The sequence below is a fragment of the Tupaia chinensis genome, unplaced genomic scaffold (genome assembly GCF_000334495.1).
Source record: "Tupaia chinensis unplaced genomic scaffold, TupChi_1.0 Scaffold143913_1, whole genome shotgun sequence".
Classification (NCBI taxonomy): Eukaryota; Metazoa; Chordata; class Mammalia; order Scandentia; family Tupaiidae; genus Tupaia; species Tupaia belangeri.
This window is the reverse complement of record NW_006203764.1, coordinates 2,968,210-2,993,651: the sequence shown is the minus strand read 5'-3', so window position 1 is coordinate 2,993,651 and position 25,442 is coordinate 2,968,210. Positions and strand designations below refer to the sequence as shown.

General features: G+C 41.0%; 1 protein-coding gene across 1 annotated transcript in view; it reads right to left on the bottom strand.

Annotated features, from left to right (window-relative positions):
• Positions 1-25,442, bottom strand: part of BTBD7 (BTB domain containing 7) — a 70,342-nt gene that overhangs the window by 5,260 nt on the left and 39,640 nt on the right. Inside the window, exons 3-10 of the mRNA XM_006165408.3 lie at positions 23,758-23,966; positions 21,689-21,764; positions 14,151-14,311; positions 10,735-10,878; positions 8,901-9,090; positions 6,125-6,303; positions 3,336-3,788; positions 3-239 (exon numbers count right to left, since the gene is read on the bottom strand). Coding sequence (XP_006165470.1) covers positions 3-239; positions 3,336-3,788; positions 6,125-6,303; positions 8,901-9,090; positions 10,735-10,878; positions 14,151-14,311; positions 21,689-21,764; positions 23,758-23,966 — 1,649 coding nt within the window. The remainder of the gene's footprint in view (positions 1-2; positions 240-3,335; positions 3,789-6,124; positions 6,304-8,900; positions 9,091-10,734; positions 10,879-14,150; positions 14,312-21,688; positions 21,765-23,757; positions 23,967-25,442) is intronic.

The window sequence follows — 25,442 nt, the reverse complement described above, 5'->3', positions numbered from 1 at the left end:
TCCTGCTGATTTTCTCTAGCTTCTGTCTTTTGCTCAAGCGTGTGTTTTTTTCGAGAAGTGTGTGTATGCCTCTGTGGAACGCACGATAGATGTTGGGGAGGCCCTGGTCCAGCTTCAGAAACCGACTGGCTTAATTCCGTGTCTACAGCGAGTTCTGGAAGCCTCCTTTCCTTGAGTGACAGTGTGGACACGCCCATGGCGATATCCGGCATCAGATCATTTAGCACAGGTTGTGTACACTGCAGAGACGAGAAGTGGGGGAAGTTAAAAAAAACTTCTGAATTCTTCACAAAAATGATGTTCACTGTTTCCTTATTATAAAAAGAATACAAGCTTACTTTTAAGAATTTTAAAAATACAGAGAACCAGCAGTTAGCGTAATGGCTATGTCGCTGGACTCCCACGTAGTTGACCGCGGTTCGTGTCCCAGACCCGGTGGCTTAAAACTCACGCCGGGCACGTGTGTGTGCATGCCCAAGATCCCGAGAGGAGAATGGAGGAGAAGGGATTGCGGCGTGACCCCCCCCCGGGGGTCGATTTCTCACTTTCTGTCTCTATGTCTCTCTCTGTCTGTCTGGTGAGCGCATGCGCCCTATAGCAAAAAAAACCTCCCCAAACATTAACAACTTCCCCCAACTGCCCCTACATAGATAACCACTGTTAGCACTTTAAGTTATTTCTCTGTTTCTTCTTTACATATATATTTATTTTCCCAAAATTCAGTACATATATAATTTCTGCCACCAAATTTCCTTGAGCTCATTATTTAAAATTATTAAACAGCGGAGCCAGCAGGCGGCATGGTGGTTTAGGAGCTGGACTCCCATGTGGTTGACCAAGGTTTGGGACCTGGGCCTGGAGGCTTGCTTTCTCACTTTGCCTATCTTTCTCTCTGATGAGCCCTACAGCAAATTAAAAATAAATAAATAAAATTAAATAATCCTAAAAAAAATTAAATTACTAATAGCACTCTACTGTACTGACAAATCATGGCTTGTCATTCTTCTACTGGACACTGAGGTTGTTTCCAAGTTTTCATTATCACAATCAAGATTGCTATGAACATAAAAATAAATTACTTTTTAAAAAAATGATTATTTATTCTTTAAATTCCATTTGTTACTATCATTTTTTAACTTGACCAGAGACAGACACAGAGAGAGAAAGTGAGAAAGCAAGTCCCCAGGTCTGGGACTCGAACCACAGCAGCCATGTGCGAATCCAGTGCCTTTAACCACCACGCCACCTGCAGGCCCCACAAATAAATTACTTTACAGGGAAGTTTACTTAAAATGCAAAATGGTTTTACAGAAAAGGGCAGGACAACAGATTGATGGAAATTCGCCTTAGCAAACACAACCAACTTCTGTTATTTTGCAGGGGTTAAGAGTGGCAGGGAGAGTAGTAGGTAGAGGGTCTAAGAAGGTCATGAATGAGCCTAATTTTTTTTTTTTTGAGAGATTTTTGATATATGGTGTGTGTGCTCGCTGGAGAGACAAAGACAGAAAACAAGAAATCACCCTCCAGTGGGGCAGCCACATTGCAATCCCTTCTCCTACATTCTCCTCTAAGGATTTTGGGCACACATGCACACATGCCCAGTGCGAGTTTCAAGTCGCTGGGTCTAGGACCCGAACCATAGTCGACTATGTGGGAGTCCAGTGACGTAACCATTATGAGTCTAATTAGACCCAGGGTGTATGTCTTTAGCTTCCAATAAGTCATACTTTTTATTTTTTTAAAATTTGCTAGTGTCTGCATGAGTGTACTATAGGGAGACATACAGACAGAGAGAGAGACAGCAGTCCCCACGGAGTACGGTCACACCATAATCCCCTTTCCTCCATTTCTCCTTTTGAGATTTTGGGCACTCATGCATATGCGCCTGACCTGTGTTTCAAGCTGCCAGATCTGGAACTCAAACAGCACAGTAGACCTTTTGAATCCACCTCCCCCCCCAATAAACCATACTTTAATGACATGTTCCTAAACCAACAGATATACTTCCTATTTTTTCTCTGTTGGATGCTATTAACAGCATGTGCATGTTTACCACTACTGTCTTTTTCAAATGTATCACATAAACGGAAGTTCAACCTGGAATGCAGTGCAAAGTCAAGCAGAGTCCTCTCAGCTTACTACACACTGGTCTCAGCTATATGATTTCAATCACACAAGCACTGCTAAACGAGCTTGCCATAGGCAGAGGCGTACAGGAGGACTGGTTTAATGTCCATTTTCTGAGTGGGAAGGCTTTTTCCACACTGATCTTTTGCACCCCCAACATAATCTTGATGCTGAAATCCACCTCCAGCTTAAGCCTACCCCAGGTCACAGGTAAATGCATACCCGTATGAGGGAGGTCTCCGGTTGTGAACTTGGAACCTTCCCACGTGGGTCAGCTCTAGGTAGTGCTGTGTTTTTACCTCTGTGCCACCATCCAGCCCCATCAGCACATGCTATACTTAGCTGTAAGGAACCCCCTTCTTGTGCCACCAAAACATTGGTAGGACAGTAGATTCTATAGAATACAACAGAACTTAGGGACAGATGCCAGAAGAGTACTTTAATAGAACACTTTGAAACTGTTATCACAGCAGTCCTACTGCTTCCTCTTGATAGCAAGTGAACAAGCGACAAGGAGGGGGCGGGTGGTGGTGCAGTGGTATGCTACCAGACCCACATGCGAATGGTCCTGGGCCCTCCCTGAGCACGTGGGCTGTGTGTACACGTGCCCATGGTTCTGGCCATCTGAGACTGGTGGAGAATTGTGGTGTAAGGCTGGACTGGGGATGCTAGTCTCTCTGTATGTCTGTCATAGAAAAAATACATAAATAAACTTGAAAAAAAAAAAAACCAACAACTTTCCTTCCTTAGAAAAAAAACCCTACTCTCTCATCCTATTTTTTCTCATTCATCTATGCTGTTTTTTTCTCTTTCCACATTCCTCAAGTTCTTGCTTTCAACTTGTCACTAACACTTTTCAGCACTGCTGAGTCCCATTGGGGCTCTTAGGAATTGCTTCTTTTTTGTTTTGTTTTGTTTTGTTATAGGGCACGTGTGCTCACCAGACAGACAGAGAGAGACAGAGAGATAGAAAGTGAGAAATCACCCCCCTCCCCAGGGGGGATGGCCAAGCCGCAATCCCTTCTCCTCCATTCTCCTCTCAGGATCTTGGGCACGCACGCACATGTGTCCGACATGAGTTTAAGCCGCTGGGTCCGGGACTTGAACCGTGGTCGACTACGTGGGAGTCCCGCGACATAGCCATTATGCTAACTGCTTAACATCCCCAAACTTTCAGTTTCAGGCAGTTTGCTTTAGTACTGACTTACCACTTGTTTCTCCGATGCTATTGCTGCCGAGGCAGCCGCTGCCGCCGCCGCCGCCGCTGCTACCGTCTGTCTCCCTAGTCCTGTGGAGTTGGTACAATCGGGGGGTGCCGCTTTAACACCTGGCAAATAGACTGGGGGAGGGCCAGCCTTAGGAGCTGTTCTGGAGTGAAACAGCGAATGGTTACAAGGGTAAGAAAATGAACGTGAAGGGTGCTGACTGGGAGGTCTCTGTTTCCAGCCTGCTTTCAGTTGGTTATGGATCGGGGTAGCTGGGGGATGATATGGAGGCGGTGGAGGCGGCAGGGGTGGATGGAAGGCCACGAAAGAGTCCAGGTCTGTAAACATGGTTTCTGCGGTAGGGGTACTGTTGACACGGCATCTCCCGGGCTGTCTCATTGTCAAGAGTGGGCTTTCATCCCCAAAACGTTCATCAGGGAAGAACTTGTGAGGATTCTAAGATAAAAAAAAAGGGGGAGGACATTTATTAGCAGACTTCACAGATGGAAATTTACAGGCTGAGAGAATTAAGTGAAGTGCTGAAGGAAACCACATTCATCAGAGTAAAAGGCACAGTATATTTTTCTCAATCAAAAGCCCAATAAAAAAAATTACCTTAATAACAGCACAGATAGAGCACAGCCTATGGAGCCCAAGACACAACTCTCGAGAGCTGCCCAGTCAGGTCCTCCATCTAGCAGGTCAGTCTGCCCTTGCAAGGCCATGTGGCCATGCAAACACAGGTGATCAATCCTAATTCAAATACATGTCTTTGCTAAGAAAATAAGATTACTATTAAACACCAGTGGAAGAAAAGGCAGACAGTTGAGCATCTTCCTAGAAATTTTCTGATAGAACCTCTATACATGGGCCATCTGAAAGAATTAGAAAATGATTTTATTTTTCTTTTTGTTGTTTTTCATTAAACCTAGCAGGTTAAAAACCCAAAACTCATATCTTTACCATTATACACAATTAAAGTTTAATATGTCAATAAACATTACACTGGAATACTTACTTTCATACAATTTATCAAATTAGGATATAATTAAGAATGGCAAAGAGCCTTAACTAAAACTAATTTCATCTGGGGGCCAGCAGGTGGCATGGTGGTTAAGTGTACAGGATTTCCTCATGAGACGTGGTTCAAGTCCTGGACCTAGTGGCTTAACTTTCTCACTTTCCCTCTCTCTGTGTCTGTCTCTGTTTCTCTCTGGTCAAATTACAATAATAACAATGATGATGAATAAAATTAAAAATAATTCTTTAAAAAATTTTAATTTCATCTGATCAACTGATTCATACATTGTTTTGCCACTGATTTTAGTGCTAGAAGCCTAAAAATGGCCTATTGCTTTACAAAAGAACACCATTATCAAGTTTAGCTTTTTTTTTAATTGCCAGAGGGTGCAAGTGCTCACCAGAGAGAAACAGAACTCCCAATGGTCATGCTGCAACCCCACCCTCCATTTCTGCATGCCGTCAGGATTCTTGGCTAGCAAGCACATGTGCCCTGAGTGTTTCTCAACCGTGAGGCCATGTGGGATGCAGCTCCCTACGCATGGCATTAACTGCGGCATTATAGGGCCAGTCCCATGTTTAGTGCTTCAGAGGCTAAAGGCTAAAGGAGCTGGAAATCAGTGGCAAAACAATGCATGAATCAGTTGATCAGATGAAATTAAAAATTTTTAAAGAATTATTTTATTTTTAATTTTATTCATCATCATTGCTATTATTGTAATTTGACCAGAGAGAAACAGAGACACAGAGAGAGGGAAAGTGAGAAAGTTAAGCCACTAGGTCCAGGACTTGAACCATGGTCTCATGAGGAAATCCTGTACACTTAACCACCATGCCACCTGCTGGCCCCCAGATGAAATTAGTTTTAGTTAAGGCTCTAATTTAGTGGCTGTGATCAGACTACTTTACAATTCGAACTTAATGGCAAAACCTAGGTGATTGCTTCTGTACCAAATAATTACTAGATATGAGTTTTGGGTTTTTAACCTGCTAGGTTTAATAAAAAAAAAAACAACAAAAAGAAAAAAAAAACCCTCATTTCCAATTCTGATGCTTGGATTTGAACTCTCCTGCAAAAAAAATTTCTTTTAAGAGAGAGAGCAGAGGGGAGCAGGGAGCATTTGGAAGAACGATAGCAGCTACAGGCCAGGCTGAAACCTATGAGCAAACCAGGGAGGGGGCGGGGCAGGTCCAGGGTTTCCTCCATCCTGTGCTATCTCTGTGGGCACACACACGGGTCTGTCAGCAGCCACCATGTGAGAGCTTGCTATGTACCAAGTACCTCCTATCTTCACAACAGTGCACTTACTGGTAAGCAAACTGAGACTCAGAGGGGATAAGTAACTCATCCCAAGTAAACCAGTTCGTAAGCGGCAGAGCCAGGATCTAAGCCCTGTTCTCACTCAGTCCACTCTACCACACTGTCGCTTACCAGGAGGGACTTGCGGATTACCAAAGACACCAGAGGCAAGGAAGGAGCTCGTGCAAAGTAAAAGAAGTGTGCTGAGGCCTTCTAAAATACTGCCTGACTGATAATCAAGCTTCCATTTTATACCAGTTTATGTCTTTCTTCCAGGGGTGGGGGGTGCCCACACCATGATCCATCTGCTGCCCAAGCCAGCCCTGATCACGGGCACATGTACACCGGGCATGTTTAGGAAGTCTCCAACGCACTCTTCCCATGTGGGTCAGTCTCGAGAGCACTATGTTAGCGTTGCGTCCCCACCTAGCCCCCTCGGCTCCCTGTTAAGTAGCTGAAGGCCTTTTCTTACCTGCAAGAGCTCTGCAGCAGCGTCCGCAAGACCAAACTCTCTCAGAACGCGTATCTGGATTTCGTAGCTGACCGTGGCACCTTCCCCACAGTTCAGTGCGTAGGCCCTCTGCACCTGCTCCGTGTGTCGCAGCTCCTGTAGTCGCCTGACCATGTCCTTCATCATGAGGAGACGGGGAACTGGAACTTGGGGACAGCAGATAATCCCCTTCCCGGTTTGTGCTTAGGTGGGGACTCCTGAGCTGCACAAGCCCACCCATGGAGCACAAGAGACAAGTAGGTGCTTGTATCAGAACCTTCTTACAGATTTCTTTAGACGGTGTTTTCATTTCCTGCTAACATGTTAACCCCTAATTATTTTTCAAGGTTTTAAAAAGTCACTGTGCCCAAAAGGTTCTCGATCATACCAAATAGTTCCTGAGCTCTATTACTTTAGTTTACAGCTTAAATAAAACTTTATTTGTATAATACATATTTTCTTGTGAATCTCAGGACTTCATAAGTCTTTTAAATAAACTCAGTCTTTTCTTCAAATAATTTGAGCCTTGACTATGCACCAGGGATTGAACTCAAGTATTAGGTTCACAGAAACACAAGTCCTCAGAAGGGACTGGCTTTCGTGATGTGACTAAGTAAACAAGTCCAGTACTGGGTCCTAAGTGCTCAAGAGAAATATGCAAAGGGTGCTGGAGGAAGGGGCACCCAGCCCAGACTGGGGCAGGCAGGCAGGGTTTCCTAGACAAGGTGGACCCACGCAGAGTCCTGAAGAATGAGAGAAAAATCAGGCAGGTAAATAAAGTGGGATACAGGCTTTTTGAATAGAAGAAAAATATGCAGAGGAACGATAGAATGGCTGAGTATCTGGTGTGGCCAGGAGCCACAGGGGTCAAAGGCATAAACAGGAAGAGGAGAGAGAGAACTGAGGCCAGAAAGATAGGGAGGAGCAGATTATGGATAAGGATTTTTTTTTAAAAAAAAGATTTTTGCCAGAAGGCACAAATAACTTGTGGGGGGTAGGGAAGCATGGAGAGACAGACAGACTCGTCCCTTGTTCCGTGGGGAATGGCTATGCTGTAATCTCTTCTCTTCCATTTCTCCCTCCTTTCAGGATGTTGGATACATACTCATGTGCCTGTGGCTGGCAAGTGTTTTTCAAACCGCTGGATCTTAGACTCGAACTGCAGTTGGCCATATGGGATCCAGCGGCCTTAACCACCATGTCACAGGTTGTCCTGAATAAGGAATTTAAACTGTATCCCATGTAGAGGCAGTCATTTGTGCAGGGGGATGCCGGGACCTGACCCACAACTTAGTAAGTGTGCTCTAAGACTAGTGGGAAGGCAAACTGCAGCCCACAGACTAATTCGAGCCTACTGCCTTTTTAAATTTTTTTGAGAGGTTTTTGTTATAGGGCCCATTTGTTATTATTATTATTTAATTTTGACCAGACATAGACAGAGAGAGAGAGAAAGGGAAAGTAAGAAAGCAAGTTGCCAGGTCTGAGACACGAACCGTGGTCGGCCATGTGGGAGTTCAGTGGTTTAATCCAACATGTCACCTGTCAGCCCCAACTATTATATATATATATTTGATTTATTTGTCAGCCCCAACTATTATATATATATATTTTAAAAGATTTATTTAAGTTTATTTATTTATTCATTTTTATTTTGACCAGAGAGAGACACACACAAAGAGAGAGAGAAAGTGAGAAAGCAAATCACCAGGTCCAGGACTTGTTGGCCATGTGGGAGTGTCCAGCGTCTTAACCATTATGCCACCTGCTGGTCCTCCCCCAACTAAAATATTTTTTTTAGAAAAATATTTTATTTCTTCTTCTTTTTAAATTTTTTTATTTGACCAGAAGGAGACATAGAGAGAGAGCGAGAGAGTGAGAAAGCAAGTCGCCATGTCTGGGACTTGAACCTTGGTCAGCCAATTAAGAATCCAGTGCCTTAACCACCATGTTGGACCCTGAGAAATGCTATTTTCAACACTACAGTTTGCTGGATTTTCTTTTAAATCTTGCAATGGCAATCAGCAGTGGTATAGATTTCTGACTGTTGTATCACTGCTGTTTTTCTTACCTGAGAAATGATCACCAGAGTCTCCTAATTAAAGTCAAAGCATTAAGTACTGCTTAGATTCTTTTTAGATATTTTTACACCTCTCTACATGGTCAATTCTCTCAAAATTATAAGACATAAGACTGTGCTACAGTAAACATCACAGTGCCTATCTTCAGAAAATGGATCGTCAGGAAACAAGGTGATCATGCTTTGGGGGACATACATAGTTAAACCATCCTAAAAAGTCTTATAATGTGAGAAATACTCTATCGTGATGAAACATCAGAGTTCCTCTAAACTAGTGGTTCTCAATGGGGGGGATACTGTCCCACAGGGCACATTTGGCAATGTCTAGAAATAGAAAAACATCTCTAAAGTGGAAGAGCTGTGCTGATGAGTATGCACGCGCACACGTGCTGCCGGCCTCTAGCAGTACAAGCCGGGGATAATGCACTAGAGAGAATATTCCAGCCGTGGATGTCGATGGGGCTGCAGGTGAGAAACCCTAGGCTAAAGTGAAAAACTGTACATACCTACTAATTCAAAATCAAAATAAAATAAAAACCTTAGCTTGTAAGTATTTATTCTTTAAAAAGAATACATAAAAGGTATTGAAATGTGGGGATAATTAGTATATAAAAAGAAGTTCAAACACCAGTAACAGTATTTACCTAAACATAAACATCTCATAAATGGCTACTGCCTTACCTGGAATTTCATTGGCAACAACAGAGGGTGGGCTGGACTGGTTACTGCTGATCTGCTGGTGGCTGATCATGTGACAGCACTGAGGCACAGCGTTATTGACCATGTAAAGCGTGTCTGGCACATTGGACATTCTAACCATTCGCAAACGCACAAGATCTGTTTGTTCCACCATCATCTCGTCTAGCACTGACTGAAATAATAATTCGGTATTAACAGATCAGTCAATCCTTTATCTGTGTTAAATCACATTTTTTATGAAGTTTAAAAATAGTGGTGACAGGAGAGAGTATTTAATTTTTAAAGACTCTGGAGATGAAATAATCTTCTGAAAAAAGTGCTTTTAATTAAAGTATTGAAAGTTGAAGGGAGAATATATAACCAGAAATAAATTATACACAAAATTACTATAAAGAAAAGTGTGTCCATGTACTAAATATCAGATCTAACAGAAAAGGTTCTAACACATAATAATATGAAAGACTGATGTTAAATTTAAGAGACTTATAAATAAACCCAATTTTAAAAATTAGTTACAGATGAATCTCTCACCCAACTGCAGAACAGTTACAATGTGATAACATATCAACATTTTCCACATTTACTGAGGGCAAGTACTTCTTTAGCTGTGGGCACAGTCATCTGAGGGGCAGGAAAGTCCTGAGGCAGAGGAAATGGAGGGCAGGCTGTTTCTTTCTTTCTTTCTTTTTTTTTTTTAGAGAGAGGTTTTTGCCATAGGGCGCGTGCACTTGCCAGACAGAGAGAGACATAGAGACAGAAAGCGAGAAATCACCCCCCAGGGGGGATGGCCACACCGCAATCCCTTCTCCTGCATTCTCCTCTCGGGATTTTAGGCATGCACACACACGCACCAGGCATGAGTTTTAAGCCACGGGGTCTGGGATGTGAACCACGGTCGACTACATGGGAGTCCAGCGACATAGCCATTATGCTAACTGCTGGTCCGGGCAGGCTGTTTCTTACAGACTGCCTTTGGGAAGGTCTCAGATGCCTGAACAAGTTAAATCCTGCACGTAGTTCAGAAAAAACAGACCCAGTCATTCTGCGTTTCTTCCATTATTTTAGAACTATTAAAAATGTCAACTATTCACTATGAGCAAACTAGTCGATAAAACAGACTTGCCACAAATTCTTTCATGTCTTAAACTAGGAATTCTGGCAATAAAATTGAGAAAACATTTTAAGGCAAATTTACATTATACTGAAACACACTGTTTTGCCTGTTAAATTTCTTTCTTTCAGACACTGTCAGTTCCTCAAAAAGTCACCAAAATCTTATGGCTGAATATATCTAATAAAAATCTGTTTAATTTGCACACTGCGGTCTTTCCTTGGTTAGTTCTTCATGTTACATTACACACATGACCAATTTTTTTATACCATAGGCCTGAAATTCTTAGTTTTATTTTGTACTCTTATTCTAAAACCAAACACAACTCCCAACTTTCAGCTCTTACGAAAGTATGTTGCAAGAGATCTTGGCATTTTTTAGTTTATAAAGAAGATAAAATGTGTATAATCTTTCAGAAATTTCCCCATCCTCAAGACCACAAAATACTGATGAGTACTTCAGTGAAATGATAACAATCTGCAAAGCAACCAAGATGAAAAGAAATCTAAATGCATTTTAACATGACCTAAGTTTTAAAAGCATGCTTGATAACTGAACATTTCAGAAAACTATTCTGTTGCGTAGCTGAACTAGATTTACTTAAGTTTTCCCTATTACTAGACATTTGGGCTGTTTGCAAATGTTTAAATACTGCCACGATAAACATCTGTGTGCATATGGCTTGTAATCAAGTAACTTCGTTACCTTTGCTTCCTCCACGTAGGGAGAGAACAGTCGAGGACGGACATATATGCCAGCATTTTTTTGCCGCAGCCAGGCATTTGACTTCCCACCTTCAGCTATAGGCAGCATATCTGATGGAGGAGTACTAATCAAGCCTCTTTTCAGCTTAAAAAAAAAAAAATTTTTTTTTTAGATAAACTAGAGCTCTGTGTAGCACTATAATACTACTAAGATTAAAGTATTTATACCTATATATAGAAATGTACAAACTTGACCATTCTAAAAAAATTAGGAATATATGTGAAACTTACAAATATGTCAAATGTTGGGACCAGCAGATGGTGTAATGGCTACGTTGCTGGACTCCCATGTAGTTGACTGCGATTCAAGTCCTGGACTCGGTGGCTTAGACTCACGCCAGGCGCATGTGCATGTGTGCCCAAGATCCCAAGAGGAGAATGGAGAAGGAACTGCAGTGTGGCCATCCTCTTTGGGGGGTGATATCTCACTTTCTGTCTCTCTGGCGAGCGCATGTGCCCTATAGCAAAAAACTCTCCAAGAAAAAAAAAGAAAAAATGGAATACTTCAAATGTTTAATAATATTTAAAGAACCCAGCAATAACAAGGTAGTATAATTTCTCATTTTTCTCTAAAGAGAGGAATGATGTTCTTAAAAACAAGCAATTAAACTGTAGTAACTGGTCTACTTTTCAGAACAACTTGTAACTGGTTTCTCTTTCTTTATGCTTCCTTTATTTTTTTTAGAAACTTTTGCTACAAGGTGTGTGTGCTCACCAGAGAAAAAAAGTGAGAAATCATGATGTGAGGTACGGGGGATGGACAAGCCACAATCCCTTCTCTTTCATTCTCTTCTCAGGATTTTGGGCACACACATGTGCGCCCAACGTGAATTTTAAGCAGCGGGGTCTGGGACTTGAGCTCTTCGTGGGACCCCACCATTACGCCATCTGCTAGTCCCTTTCCTTACTCTTCTAAGAACTGATTCTATCCCTGTCTCTGCCAAGACAAAACAAGAACATCAACATGGTCCAGTATCTGGATACAAGGGGCAGGCAGTCTTGCATGGTACTTAGCACCAGGTCTCCAGGGAAAGGCCCTTGGCTCAAACCCTGAGTCTTCGTTGTTTAGCTAGTGACTGACCTTGGAGTTCCCCTTTTACCTGGGCTTTACTTTAAGACTCCAGCATGGCCCTGGAGGTGAGGCACTGCATGACTCACTGAATGTAGTGGCATCCTCATTATGCGAGGGCAGTTACAAGAAAAATGAAGGTCAGGGCAGGTAAATGAAGGTAAAAGGGTGTGGCCCAGCACTGAGTACATGCTGAGGGAACATGAGTCAGCCACTACAAGCAACCTTTATTGAACACTTACAGTGTGTTAGGCATGGAATTAAGAGCAGAGATATACATTTTTTAACCAAAAGTTCTAAAATACTTTTCTAAATATGGGGTTCAACTTTTATTTTTTTTTTTTTGAGAGGTTTTTGCTATATGGCATGTGTACTCGCCAGAAAGACAAGAGAGAGACAGAGAGACAGAAAGCGAGAACTCACCCCCCAGGGGGGATGGCCATGCCGCAACCCCTTCGCCATTCTCCTCTTGGGATCTTAGGCACACATGCACACGTGCCTGGCGTGAATTTAAGCCACCCGGTCTGGGACTTAAACCACCGTCGACAACATGGGAGTCCAGCGACATAGCCATTACACCAACTGCTGGACCCAAGTTAAACTTATTTTTTATTTAAAAATGTATGCAGGCCAACAGATGGCATGAAGATTAAGCCCTTCCACATGGTTATGGTTAAGGGTGGATTCCACATAGCTGACCTTTGCAGTTCAAGTCCCAGATCTAGTGCCTTGAAAATCATGCAGGCATGTGTGCACGAGTGCCCAAAGTCCCAAGAGAAGAAGGGATTGTGACATGGTCATCCCCCTCAGGGGTGATTTCTCATTCTCTCTCTCTCTCTCAAGCACACACACCCTATAGGAAAAAATGAAAAAAAAAAAAAAAGTATTTCAAAGATTACTAGTTTAGTAAGTAAAAAAAGGGATAATTTACTATTTTATTTTGCTTGCTTTGATGTGTAGACATGTTTTTGTAATCAGGGATTCCACAGATATTTTTCTTTTAGTTTTTCCATTTTAAATTCTTCGATCTAACAGGGATTAATGTTGTGTGTTATGAAGTGACAGTTTAACTTTAAACAAAATTCCTTCTCCCTTCCTCATCAGTTACTCTAGCACCACACTGAGCTGTGATAGCTCTTTTACTGTATGTTTAACTCTTATCAATTAGGACCATCTTCTGTGCTACTCTGTCTTGTCTGTTTTGTTAGCATCACAGATTTAAAGGTGTTTGAAAATACCTTTTACATTCCAGAAGAGTTATTTTTTTCTTCATTATGTACTTTTTAGAGAACTTAAACTATTACAACTTTGGTGTTTGTTTGTTTTTAAACCATAGGGAATGTGTGCCCACTGGAGAGATAGAAAGACGGAGAAGGAAAGTGAGAAATCCCCCTCCCCCCCAGAGTAGATGGCCATGCTGCAATCCCTTCTTGTCCATTCTCCACCCAGGATTTTGGGCACGCAACCCTACATGCCTGGCATGATTTTCAAGCCGTCAGATCCAAGAACTTGAACTGTAGTCAGCATGTGGGAATCCAGCACTTTAACCACCATGCCACCTGGTAGTCCCTATTATGTTGATAAGCATTACATTTATAAACCAACTTGTGAAGAACTAATATTTATTTATAATATTTATTCTCCCATCCATTAATTCTAGCAACTACTAGTTTAAAACAATTGACTTAATTTTTTTATTTTTAAAGATTTATTTAATTTTATTTATTCATTTGCTTATTTTAATTTGACCAGAGAGAGAGGGAAAGTGAGAAAACAAGCCACGAGGTCCAGAATCAGAACCATGGTTGGCCATTTGGGAGTGTCCAGTGCCTTAGCCACCAAGCCACCTGCTGGCCCCACAAATGACTTTAAAAACAATCTATGAACATACATGATCAGCTCCACTAGTTTGCACCTGGGTCGGAAGTATAATCAGAAGGTCTGTACCTCCTTTTACACTGAGCCCACCTTCCTCCTGCTCTCTGATTTATTGCTATTCTACCTTTTCCTTATGAATACAGATCTACTTGATCTATACTGATAAATGACTGAAGTAGCTTCCCCAGAAACTATGCTCTTGCAAAATTCAATCCTATTACCCCCCTCAACTCTCATCCAGCAAAATTTATTTATTCTTTAAGAGAGATTATGGACACAAGAGTCTCTCTCTGTCCTCACAGAGTTTACAGCTTCACAAAACTCTCTTAATAGTAGAAATTAGTTACAATAATAAGAAAAAGATGAGCCAGACTTTTTCCATGAAAGGATAAATGAAGAAAGACACTTACTGCGTCACTTAAGACCTCGCTGTGTATAGGTAAGATGTGTTCAATTCGCACGAAAGGTAGGAGAGGAGAAAGGATCTCTCTCAGCTCTTCCATGTCCAGGTCTCGTCTTTTCACACCTCTTTTATTCACACTATGGGCAGTACCACTCAGTAAGTTTGGCTCTATGAGAAAGAAAAGGAAAAGTCTTCAACCAAATCCCAGTTGTCAGAGACAGGCTTCCTTCCTCCTCTAGTACACACTCTCGGTACCATTCCACATGCGTCAGTACATCTGCTTTGAAAGGTGATACGGCAATTGTTTTTCTTTCATAGAAGTTTACTTAAAAGCAATGTTCTTGGACTATGAGAGCGCATGGTGCCAGCAGTACAATAGCATTCTTCCAATGGCCCTGCACTAAAGAATAAAGAGTCATTTTCCATATACTCACTCAAAGGAGAAGAGATGACAAAACAGTTTGATCGAGGGCTTTTTCTTAAGCTTTTACAGTTTTCGGTATGAGTGTAGGACACATGTTATTTCTGGCACTGCAGGTTATCATGTGCTCTTCAGGTTCTTTAAGTTTAACAGCAGTTTAAAAACATTTCTGACACTTGGTGTCCAAAGGCAGAAAAACCTAGTTTTAAGATTTTTATGAAATTGTCCTATGTTTTCATATATGGGAATGTTATTGCATAAAAGTGGACCTTCTGATCTTTGACATGTAATCTATGTCCGCTGCCCAGCAGAGGAGGTAAAGGCTGAGTGTCACAACGGTGTTCCGCTGTTCCGCTTTCAGCACTGGAGCCGAGTGCTAGGCCTGTGTACGGGCACCAGAGATGCTGAAGAGCCAGAGGGCTAGAGAAAGGGGATCATGGTGTGGTAGGATCCCGTCAAGGGTCCTCGCTCTCCCTCAGATGCGCACATACACATTAAAAATATATACACGCACACACACACACACATATGTATATATATACATCTTGAATAAACAATAAATAAAAACTTAAAGGACAACATATTTTTTATTCATGAACATAAATGCTACCTTTTCAGAAATATTCCATAGGCAAACTGATGTCTCCCTTAAGTCATATAAGAAATATACATAGAGATACTGTATTTTAAAAATTTTATTTATTATTATTATTTTTAAATGTGCTATAGGGCACATGCGATCACTAGAGCGAGAGAGAGAGGGGGGTAGAGAGAGAGAGAAGGAAGGTGAGAAAGTAAGCTGCCGGGTCTGGGACTCGAATTGTAGTTGGCCATATGGAGTCTAACACCTTAATCACCACATAACCTGCTGGCCCAAGAGATAATGTTTTTGAGAAGCTAAGCTTTATCTAGAGTCATTCAAATAAAGTTGTTGTGAACTGGTCCCACAGCACGGTGGGTAAATGCTGTGCAAGGAAGCTGGATTACACATGGCCAACCAGGGTTTCCGTCTTGGCCCCAGTGGCATGAAAAACACACGGTGCACATGTGCCCAGAATCCTAACAGGATAGAGAATGGGAAGAAAATGGATTGCAGTAAGACCGAATCTCACTGGGGGGGTGCTTTCTCCCTCCCTTTATCTCTCTCTTGGGCATGTGCAGTCTCTGGCATGAAATAAATTTAAAAAACTGCTGCAAGTGTGTGAAAATAGTTCTTTAAAAAAGAATTTTTTTTTACACACACAAAAACACGCACGGGGTCATTAGAAAAGATATGATGCATTTTTAAAAAAATAATTATTTTATTTAACTTTATTCGCTGTCATTATTTTATTATTATTATTATTATTATTGTATTGAAGTTGACCAGAGAGAGAGACAGAGCAAAAGAAGGAAAGTGCCAGGTCCAGAAGCAAGCTGCCAGGTCTAGGACTCAAACCTCGGTCAGCCATGTGGGAGTCTAGCCGGCCTTACCACCACACCATCTGCCAGCCACTGTGATGCATTTTTGTATAGAAAAATACATCATGACTTTTCTGATGACCAATAAATATTTATTTTAATTTTCTATAGGGCATGTGTGCTCACCAGGAGAGAGACAGAGAAAACAAGAGAGGGAGAGGAAAAGAGAGAAAAGCAAGCTGCCAGGTCTGGGACTTGAATCACAGTCAGCCATGTGGAAGAGTCCAGTGTCTCAACCACCACACCACAACCCCAGAAATAGGTTTTTTTAAATTCCTTGCTTTGCTATGATTTGGCTTCATACTTATGTAAAGAATTGACTTTTAAACATTTTTTTTCTTGAAGCAGTGGCTTCCTCCTTTCACATGAACTCTTCCATGAGATCCCCAAATACATGGCAGGCAGAATTCTGACATATATAATGAAAACAAAGGTGTGGCATACTTTGCTGCTTTTTATCTCTGCAGAAGAATCTTCCATTCTAACTCAGTCTGGAAACTAGTGTTTTAAGGGACATTTTATCCCTTATGGATGCTTATTTATGTATTTATTTTTTTAGAATTATTTATATTTTATTTTATTATCTAGCTAACTAACCAACCAACCAGACAGGGACAGAGTGAGGGAGAGAGGTAAAGTGAAAAAGCAAGCTGCCAGGTCCAGGACTCAAACTGCTGTTGGCTATGTGGGAGTCCAGCGCCCTTAACCACCACGCCACCTGCTAGCCCCCCTTACGGATGCTTATTATCTGCCCAAAATAAATACGGTATTTCACTACTGTACATCATGAATGAATGTATGACCGATAGTTACTTGTAACAATATATACAATCAGTTCCCACTATGTGTAGTATTTATGTCTATTAATTCAACAAAAACAATGACTTCGTGAATAGTAAACCACTGCTCCTAGGAGAAACACGGGGTTAGGATCTGCTGAGCCTCTGGGCACATTTTCTCAGCTGATCAAAATATAACCTTGTTTCATGTGTTAAACCAAAAAGCACTGACCTGGGAAGGCCCTAGTCCACATACACTTGAGTTCTGGTAAACAAACCACAACCTAGCTTCTGAGTCTGTTTCCTTGAGCAAGCAGCTGGGTCACAATCAGTCACTGTTAAACTGCATCCAGACAGAAAGCTGGCACGCTGGAGCCAACCCGGATGTCTCTCTGCTCAGTTCCCTTTCCTGTACTTCCTGTGCTCACCTTCCTTTTCCTGTCCGTGAGTGTTACTCACCACATGGTAGGGCTCTTTAGAACCAGTTTTAGAGGCAGCCTGATTTGTGAAACATTCTTTACCAGCAAAAAATCTACATCTGCTAAATTAGATTTGTCTAAAGCTTTTCTTCTAACAAAACGTGCCTTATTTAACATATACGTTGACTGAGTAGCACTGAACTCATAACCAACAGCGCTAGAGCTTATGTCTGAACCAAACTTTTTTTTTTTTTTTTTAAGAGAAATTTTTGCTATAGGGTGCATGTGCTCACCAGGGACAGAGAGACAGAAAGCAAGAAATCACCCCCACCCCGCCGCGGGGTGATGGCTATACCGCTATCCCTTCTCTTACATTTTCCTTCTGGGGTTTTGGGCATGCACACATATGTACCTGGTGTGAGTTATTAAGCCACCGGGTCCAGGACTCGAACCACAGTCGACTATGTGGGAGCCCTGCACTGTAAATATTACACCATCTGGTGCTTCCTGTATCAAGTGGTTTTTTCGTATGTTTATTTTATTTCCATTAGAAAACTACTATCTATCCAAATTTTGGTCCATATTCTCCTTTACTTCTACCATTCAAATTTAAATACTTCAGTTTTACTCAAGTAAAAGCCGAATTACGTAACTGACATAAAAATTAAATATTTCATGTCATTAAGTTAATAGGATTGGTGTGCTTTTGATTATTTCTCAGGAGCAACAAATTCTTCTTTCCTAGGTGTTACTGCCCTTTTATTTATCCGAGTAACTATGCAATGAGAGTCTCTTCCTCTATATTTAGCAATACGAGTGTATACAACTGATAACATCAGTAACTGGATTCATTATCTAATCTTTAGCTTATGTTCAACTGTCCCTATTATATGGTATGTCCATAATAACTTAGATATTCTAGTCAAACTTACACTTTCATCAACTGTAAAGATAAAGGAGGTTAAATTAAAGACATAGTAAAAATTCCAGACTAAACAACGGGGGCTCACTAGTCGTGCTGCTGTGAGAGGTCCTTGGGCAGTTACTGTTTCCATTTCACCTTGGCCTCCTTCGCTCTTACAAGAAAACTGCTCTTGAGACCCTTGTCTGTAGATTTCACTGCCAGTACCGAAGTCATGTATGTTGGCCGGCCTAATAGTTGTTTCTACATGTTGGTGAGGCATAGCCTGAAGCTCAGATCCACCCATGTTTGTAGCAGCTTGCTCAGCTACTGCTAGCCCTCCTGGCACGCACTGCCCACTTGAAGGGTTTGCGCCTGGCTGTCCTGAAATGTAAACAGTCCTGACCAACACGGCTTGACTGTAGAAACCAACGGCTCCTGGGGCTTTTGTGGTGCTTATAATTTTTCCAATCAAGGACAGCGTGGCTGATTCTCTCCTGTGGGCCCTGCAGGAGAAGAAGTACCTACACATCTCTGCAGACTGACCTGAATCAAGCTTATCCAACACATTTATTTTCTCTGTAATGCACATCACAGCCGCCTTCCGCTTAGAACTGCTAGACAGTACTTCAGCATTATGCTTGGGGCCATGTTAAACGGTGACATTACAGACTATCCATGATGGCATGTACTGTCTGCTGTGCTGGCAGAAACCCCAGGGAAGGCCCAGGTTCAATTTCCGGTCCAATCTAAAGGCAGGGTGTAGAGTCACATGCCTGCAATCCTAATGACCAAGGAGGCTGAGGCAGGAGGACTACCACATGGTGATCAAAGAAACAAACAGAACAGTGAGATCACTAATTAAAAAACATAAAAATGTGGCATCAAATAGACTATGAAAAGGACACTTGTTTAAAGAAAGTAATAGCTGGGAGCCAGCAGGTGGTGTGGTGGTTAAAGCGCTAAACTCCCACAAGTCCCAGACCCAGCAGCTTGCAAATCTTACTGGTTGTATGTTTGCCAGAAAGGAGAATAGAGGAGGAGGGACTGTGGCATGGCCATCCCCCTGAGGGGTGATTTCTCACTTTCCTCCCATCTATCTCCAGCTAGTGCATGCATGCACCCTATGGCAAAAACCTAATTAAAAAAAGGAAGTGAGATCTGAAACCAGAAGACAAAATGTCAATGCCTCGTTCACTTTCAGAAAGAGTATGCTTGGTGGGTGACTTGAATTTTCTGTGGCTCTGTGCATGGCTGTAAAGCACAGTGAAAATGTCACAAGCACTGATTTTTGGGGCTTACAAATACATTTTTGCAAGCAGGTCAATCTGTGAATACATAATCTATGAGTGAGGATAGACATACTGGCAGTTAAAAAACTTTCTAAATTAACCGCAGTAGTTTTTATACTAAAAAAAAAAAAATTAAAACTAAAAACTGTTAAAGACTTTTGCTGGCCAAAGGAAAGTAAATTAGGAGAAATTAGAGGACTGCTTTTGTTCTCTAGTGCTTGTGTAGTAGCATATTTTAAAGGGACATTATAAGTAAGTTGGATGACAGGTTTAGGACAAATTTTTCATATTTAAAAACATGACAGGACAACTCTAAAAGTACTAAAAACTACTGAGTTGAATACATTAACTAAGTGAATTTCATGGTATGTAATCTATATCTAAATAAAGCCGTTGAAAAATGACAGGAAAGGGAACTCTGTATTTATTTTTTCTAATTAAAATTTTAAAATTTGGGGCCAACAGATGGCATGGTGGTTAAGGTGCTGGACTCCCACATGGCCAATTGCAGTTTGAGTCCTGGACCTGATGGCGTGCTTTCTCACTCTCCCTCTTCTCTGTCTCTCTCTGGCCCAACTGAATAATAATAATAAATTAAATTAAATTAAATTAAAATTATTTAAAAAATTATTTTTCAATTTGAAACCCAACATACAAAGAAGAACACAACATCTTATGGGGAAGCGGAAAGTCTACCATCCCTTGTACAATACTTCCCTTGTTTCTACAGTGACACCAGTTGGAGGTTCTTCAGAAGTATATTTCTCTTCTACCTTCTATAACATTTAAAATAAACAAATATGCTTTATTTTATCTTTTTGTTCTGGGGCTTATGGACATGCCAGAAGAGATGGCAGGGGGGTGGCGGTGGAGACAGATGGTGGGTAGTGGAAAAGTATCCCCCCAGAGAAATGGCCATACCATAATCCCTTCTCTTCCATTCTCCTGAGATCTTGGGCTTGTACACTACATGTGCTTGGTGTGTTTTTCATGTCACTGAGTTTGGAACTCAAACTGAATGCACAGTTGGCCATGTGGGATCCAGCTGCCTTAACCATCACACCATTGGCTGGCCCCAAATATGCTTATTTTTTAATTCATATTTTCTTGAGATAAAATTCACAAAACATAAAATTTACCATTTTAACCATTTTAATATTAGAATTCAATGGCTTTCAGTACATTCATATTGCTTTGTTTGTTTTGTTTATAAGCCAGAGGGCATTTATGATCACTAGAGTCAGAGACAGAGAGAGACATGGAGAGAGAGAGAAAGCAGCTCTCAGTGGGATGTGGTCATCCCTTCTTTATTTCTCCATTTTGTTGGGATTTGGGGCATGCATATACATGTGCCTGCCATGTTTTTGAAGCTGCCAGGGTCAAGATCTGAACTATGTGGTCAGCCATGTGGAACCAATAGACCAGAGACTAGCCCACATTCATGCTGTTGTACAATCATCAATACCATCTAATTCTAGAATATTTTCCTTTTTTTTTCTTTAAGAGAGATTTTTGCTACAGGGTGCAAAGAAAGCAAGAAATCACCCACAGCAAAGATAGTCACCTGCAATCCCTTCTCCTCCATTTTCTTCTCAGGACTTTGGGCATGCACACACATGCCCAGTGTGTTTGAAGCCACCGGGTATGGGACTTTAACCATGGTTAACTACGTGGGGGTCCAACAAAGTAATCATCACATCATCTGCTGGTCCCTAACTCCAGAATATTTTTATCAGCAATATACTTACATAATACCTCCATCGTTTTTGAAATTTTTCTTTCTTTTTCAAAAATTACTTCTTTATTTAGTTTTACTTATAATTATCTTTTATTATTATTTTTTTTAATTTGATCAAAGAGATTGAGAGCAAGAAAAGGGGAAAGTGAGAAAGCAAACCGCCAGGTCCGGACTCAAACTGTGGTCGGCCACGTGGGAGTCTAGTACCTTAACCACCATGCCACCTGCCAGCCCCGAAATTTTTAATTCTAATACTTCCAGAAATCAATCAATATATATAATTAAGCATACAGAAAAACAACAATAATAAAGTAAACTTTTAAAGTCACAAAATAAAGTTTCCCAATGTATTTACTTTTAAAAACTACCTTTTCCATTAAAGTATTTGACCAATTATAAAACTTGGTCTCCACCAGGCAATAATGTCTGTTTTCAAGACAGAGGTGCAGCATGCATTTTAGTAAGCTTAGGGAATATAGGAACCCCTAAAAACTTCTGCAAGTTAATGAGCACAAGCTAATTTTCTGAGCTTACCTCTGTCTGCTATTCTTTTCATCAACTGGTGCTCTCCCCATTTGACCAGATATTTAAGGATATCTTGTTCACTTGCCTATAATAAAAAATGGTTTATGTTTATTTCAGTGAAATCTGATAAATGGTTCATTGCATTAATGACTTATCCTAGGTCATAATGTAAATGTATCATGCAATTTATTTTATTTCACTCTTTATACTGGCTATTGGAAATTTTAGAATTTAATCTGTGGTCCACCAACAGCAAATATGTAAGACTAGATTACATGTATTTTATCTAGGAACTTCATTTTGGCTCCAATTAAATCTTTTCTTTTTTTTGGAGAGAAAGATTTTTGCTATAGTTAGTGTAACCTTACCAGAGAGAGAAAATGTGAGAAACCACCCCCTAAAGGGATGACCACTCCCTGAGGGGATGGCCACCCCACAGTCCCTTCTCCATTCTCCTCTCCAGATCTTGGGCTCACACGCACATGCATCTGGTGTTAGTTTTAAGCCCCTCGGTCCGGGACTCAAATCGCAGTCTACTACATGGGAGTCGGGCAACGTAACCATTATGCCATCTGCTAGTGGTCCCTTCGATAAAATCTTTTATACTTTTTTTTTCCATAGAGCATCTGTGCTTGTCGGACAGAGAGGGAAAGGAGAGAAATCACTCCCTAGGGGGATGGCTACATTGCAATCCCTTCTCCATTCTTCTCTTAGGATCCTGGCTACACATGCACAAGGTATAATTTTCAAGCTGTTTAGTCTGAGACTTGAACTGTGGTCAGTCATATGGGAATCCAGTGTCTTACCACTCCACCTGCTGGTCTGTTTTATTCTAATTTCTAGCATTTTTTCTTTACCCTGTTTTCTTCCTATATTAAATTTGGTTTATCTTACTATATGGTTTCTACACAGCTGCCATAAACTCTTATGGGGCTAGAGTGACTATCATCTCTGTCACGAACAGGAAAAACAATCATGACTTTGGCAGAAGATACTACAATCTCTGCAAGGTGTTTTACAGATTGGTGAAAGACCCTTGAAACACAAATTGTGATATGGCAATCCCCTTCCTTTCTTTGTAGTTTATTTAAAATCTTAAGAAAACATCTAGGCTGCTCTCCAAGTTTTTACTTTCTAAGCAGGAGTGTAAAGCTCCTAAAGACGATCATCTGAGAGAACTGACAAGCCCCTAACTCCTATAAATATAAAGCTTCCAGTCTGGATCAGGACAGTGAGACGGGGTTAAAAAGAGACAAGATCCTCCATAAATCAAGCCCAAGAATGGCAACGTTTGTACTGCAATCAAAGCAATACGCCAAGGAAAAGCATAGAGACTGAAATTATTTAACTCCTGACTGCATTTCTGGTGGAGATGGAAACATTTTATTAAGGTAATTTTTCTTCTAGAACAAATATAAAGAAACAAGAAGTGGTTAAATGGTTTATGTCTTCACAGCTTTAAAACTTTTGTAGTTTTTAGCATACAATTCATATAGGCAATGCAAAATAAATTAAAATTAAAACATATTTTACCTGAGAGCTTTTTTTTTTAACAGTATTTCAGATCTATTAGTTTAATTTAGCAAATTAGATTAACATACAAGTCAAGAATACAGAATTTACTAAAAAATACTTCTGGTTAAAAATAGGTCATGGAAAACATGTTTTGACAGAATCCATGCACAGAAATTGAATGGTATTTTAACTCTGTGCTGTTTAAGCAATTGCTACTCCATTCAGAGTAAGAAACCGTTACAGCCAATCTATATTACTGGAAGCCAAGAAAATCACTGCTGGGATGTCCTTCTAGCTTGCATACTGCCTCAGCCTCTTTCATGGTGTGGCTGGTTGGAATCTGGCTGTTCATATGTGGAGTTACAGTAGCCGTGAGCCTGAAGGGCTAGTGAGCCAGCAGGCTCTGGGCCATACAAATATGAAGAGGGCACTCCTGGGTGTTTTGATGACAGCCTGTTTCCTCTCCCCCTGCTCTACCCAAGGTGGAAGAGTGATAGAGCACAGATGGGTTTCCTGGTGCACACGTGAATGACAATGAATTTGAGAGGTGTATAAATGATTACCTGTAGGTAGTCAGACTGGATAGCAGTAAGCAGATGATCTTTGCTGAGTTCATAAAAAACATCCGAAGTCATGACCTGGGAAAATTCCTCACAGAGGAAATGTAAAGCTTGTCGGTGCACCCATTTAGAGCCATATGGATGAGAGCTCCACTTGAGGATGGCAATTAGGGTATCTAATGAGATGCTCTCAGCAATGATATCCTCACAGCCTAAAAGAGAAGGCAAATACTTCTTGAGATTAATCATAAATATTACTTAATGAACATTAGTGTGCTAGTCACTATACTTAAAAGTAGCAGCAGTAAAAAAGAACTCAAGGATATAAATAAAATCTGCTGGAAAGCACCAAGCCTTGGTGGGATGGGGTACAATATCCTATGACATCTACAGGAAATCTATAGAATCTACAGAAAAAGACAAAGAAGAGAATAAACATTTATGTACAAATTCAACAATCTAAATGAGACCACAGAGTGGAAAGCACTGAGCCTAAGGGGAAAGAAAAGCAGGTAAGAATGAAGCAGCAGCAGGAACTGGCCAGAAGAAGGGTATGGATGACGAGACAGTCGTACTGAGAAGACAGGTAGGATGCTAACCATGAAGACATTTCTTCTTTGTATGAAAGCTCTATACTTATCTGGACTTAATTCTGGCAAACTTAAAAAGAAGTGGCTTAAATGAAAAGAACTAGAATTGTTCAGAAATTATGGCATTTTAAGAACTCAAAGAGAAATAGAAAATCTGAGAGAGAACAGTCAACTCTTCTTAGAGAAGAGCTTTCTTCTTTCCCTTACCAGAGCGCATGCATTTGTTGGAGAGAGACAGACGGTAACAAAGGAAGAGGAAGTGGGAGAAAGCATGTCCTATCCAGGTACAGTCTTGCTATCAATATATTCCCTTCTCCATTTCTTCAACCTGTTGGGATTTTGGACATGCATGCACAAGTGCCCAGCTGCCAGGGCTGGGATTTTGGTCAGCCACGTAAGACTTGGCTCCCTTAGCCATCAGGCCTCAGGGACAATCCATTAGGGAAGATCATTTTAAAATATAAAAATGTAAGTGAAGAGACCAATAGATGGTGAAATGGTTACATTGCTAGACTCCCACATGGCTGACTTTGAGTGGTTTGAGTCCTGGATCCTGAGGCTTGAAACTCGTGTCACGTACATGTGCATGTGTGCCCAAAATCAAGAGAATGGAGAAGAAGGGATTGCAGTGTGGCCTTCCCTCCGGGGGATGATTTCTCACTTTTTGTCTCTCTCTCTCTGGTGAGCACACACACCCTATAACAAAAATCTTAATGGGAAAGGTCCGGGGTTCATATCCCAGGACCTCTCTGAGTACACTGGGCATGTGCCTGTGATCCAGGCTAGCTGAGACAGGGGGAGTGTATCTCCAGGGAAAGACTCTATTGGGAGTGCTTGTATCTTTCATGGAAGAAATAAACTTTTAAATAACTTCATAATGTGGAAAAGAAGAGAAATATTTAAACAATACCACCACCACCACAAAAATATGGCTATAAAGATTGCTCTCTAATGAGCTCAGAGCTTTAAAAGATATAGCCAAAATAAAGGGCATCACTTAACTCCAAGAGGTGTGAAACCATGAACGGTAAAGAGAGAAAGGACAGATCCATGTTCAGGTGCTATAAGATCATTAGGAGCCAATATGGAGTCTGTAAG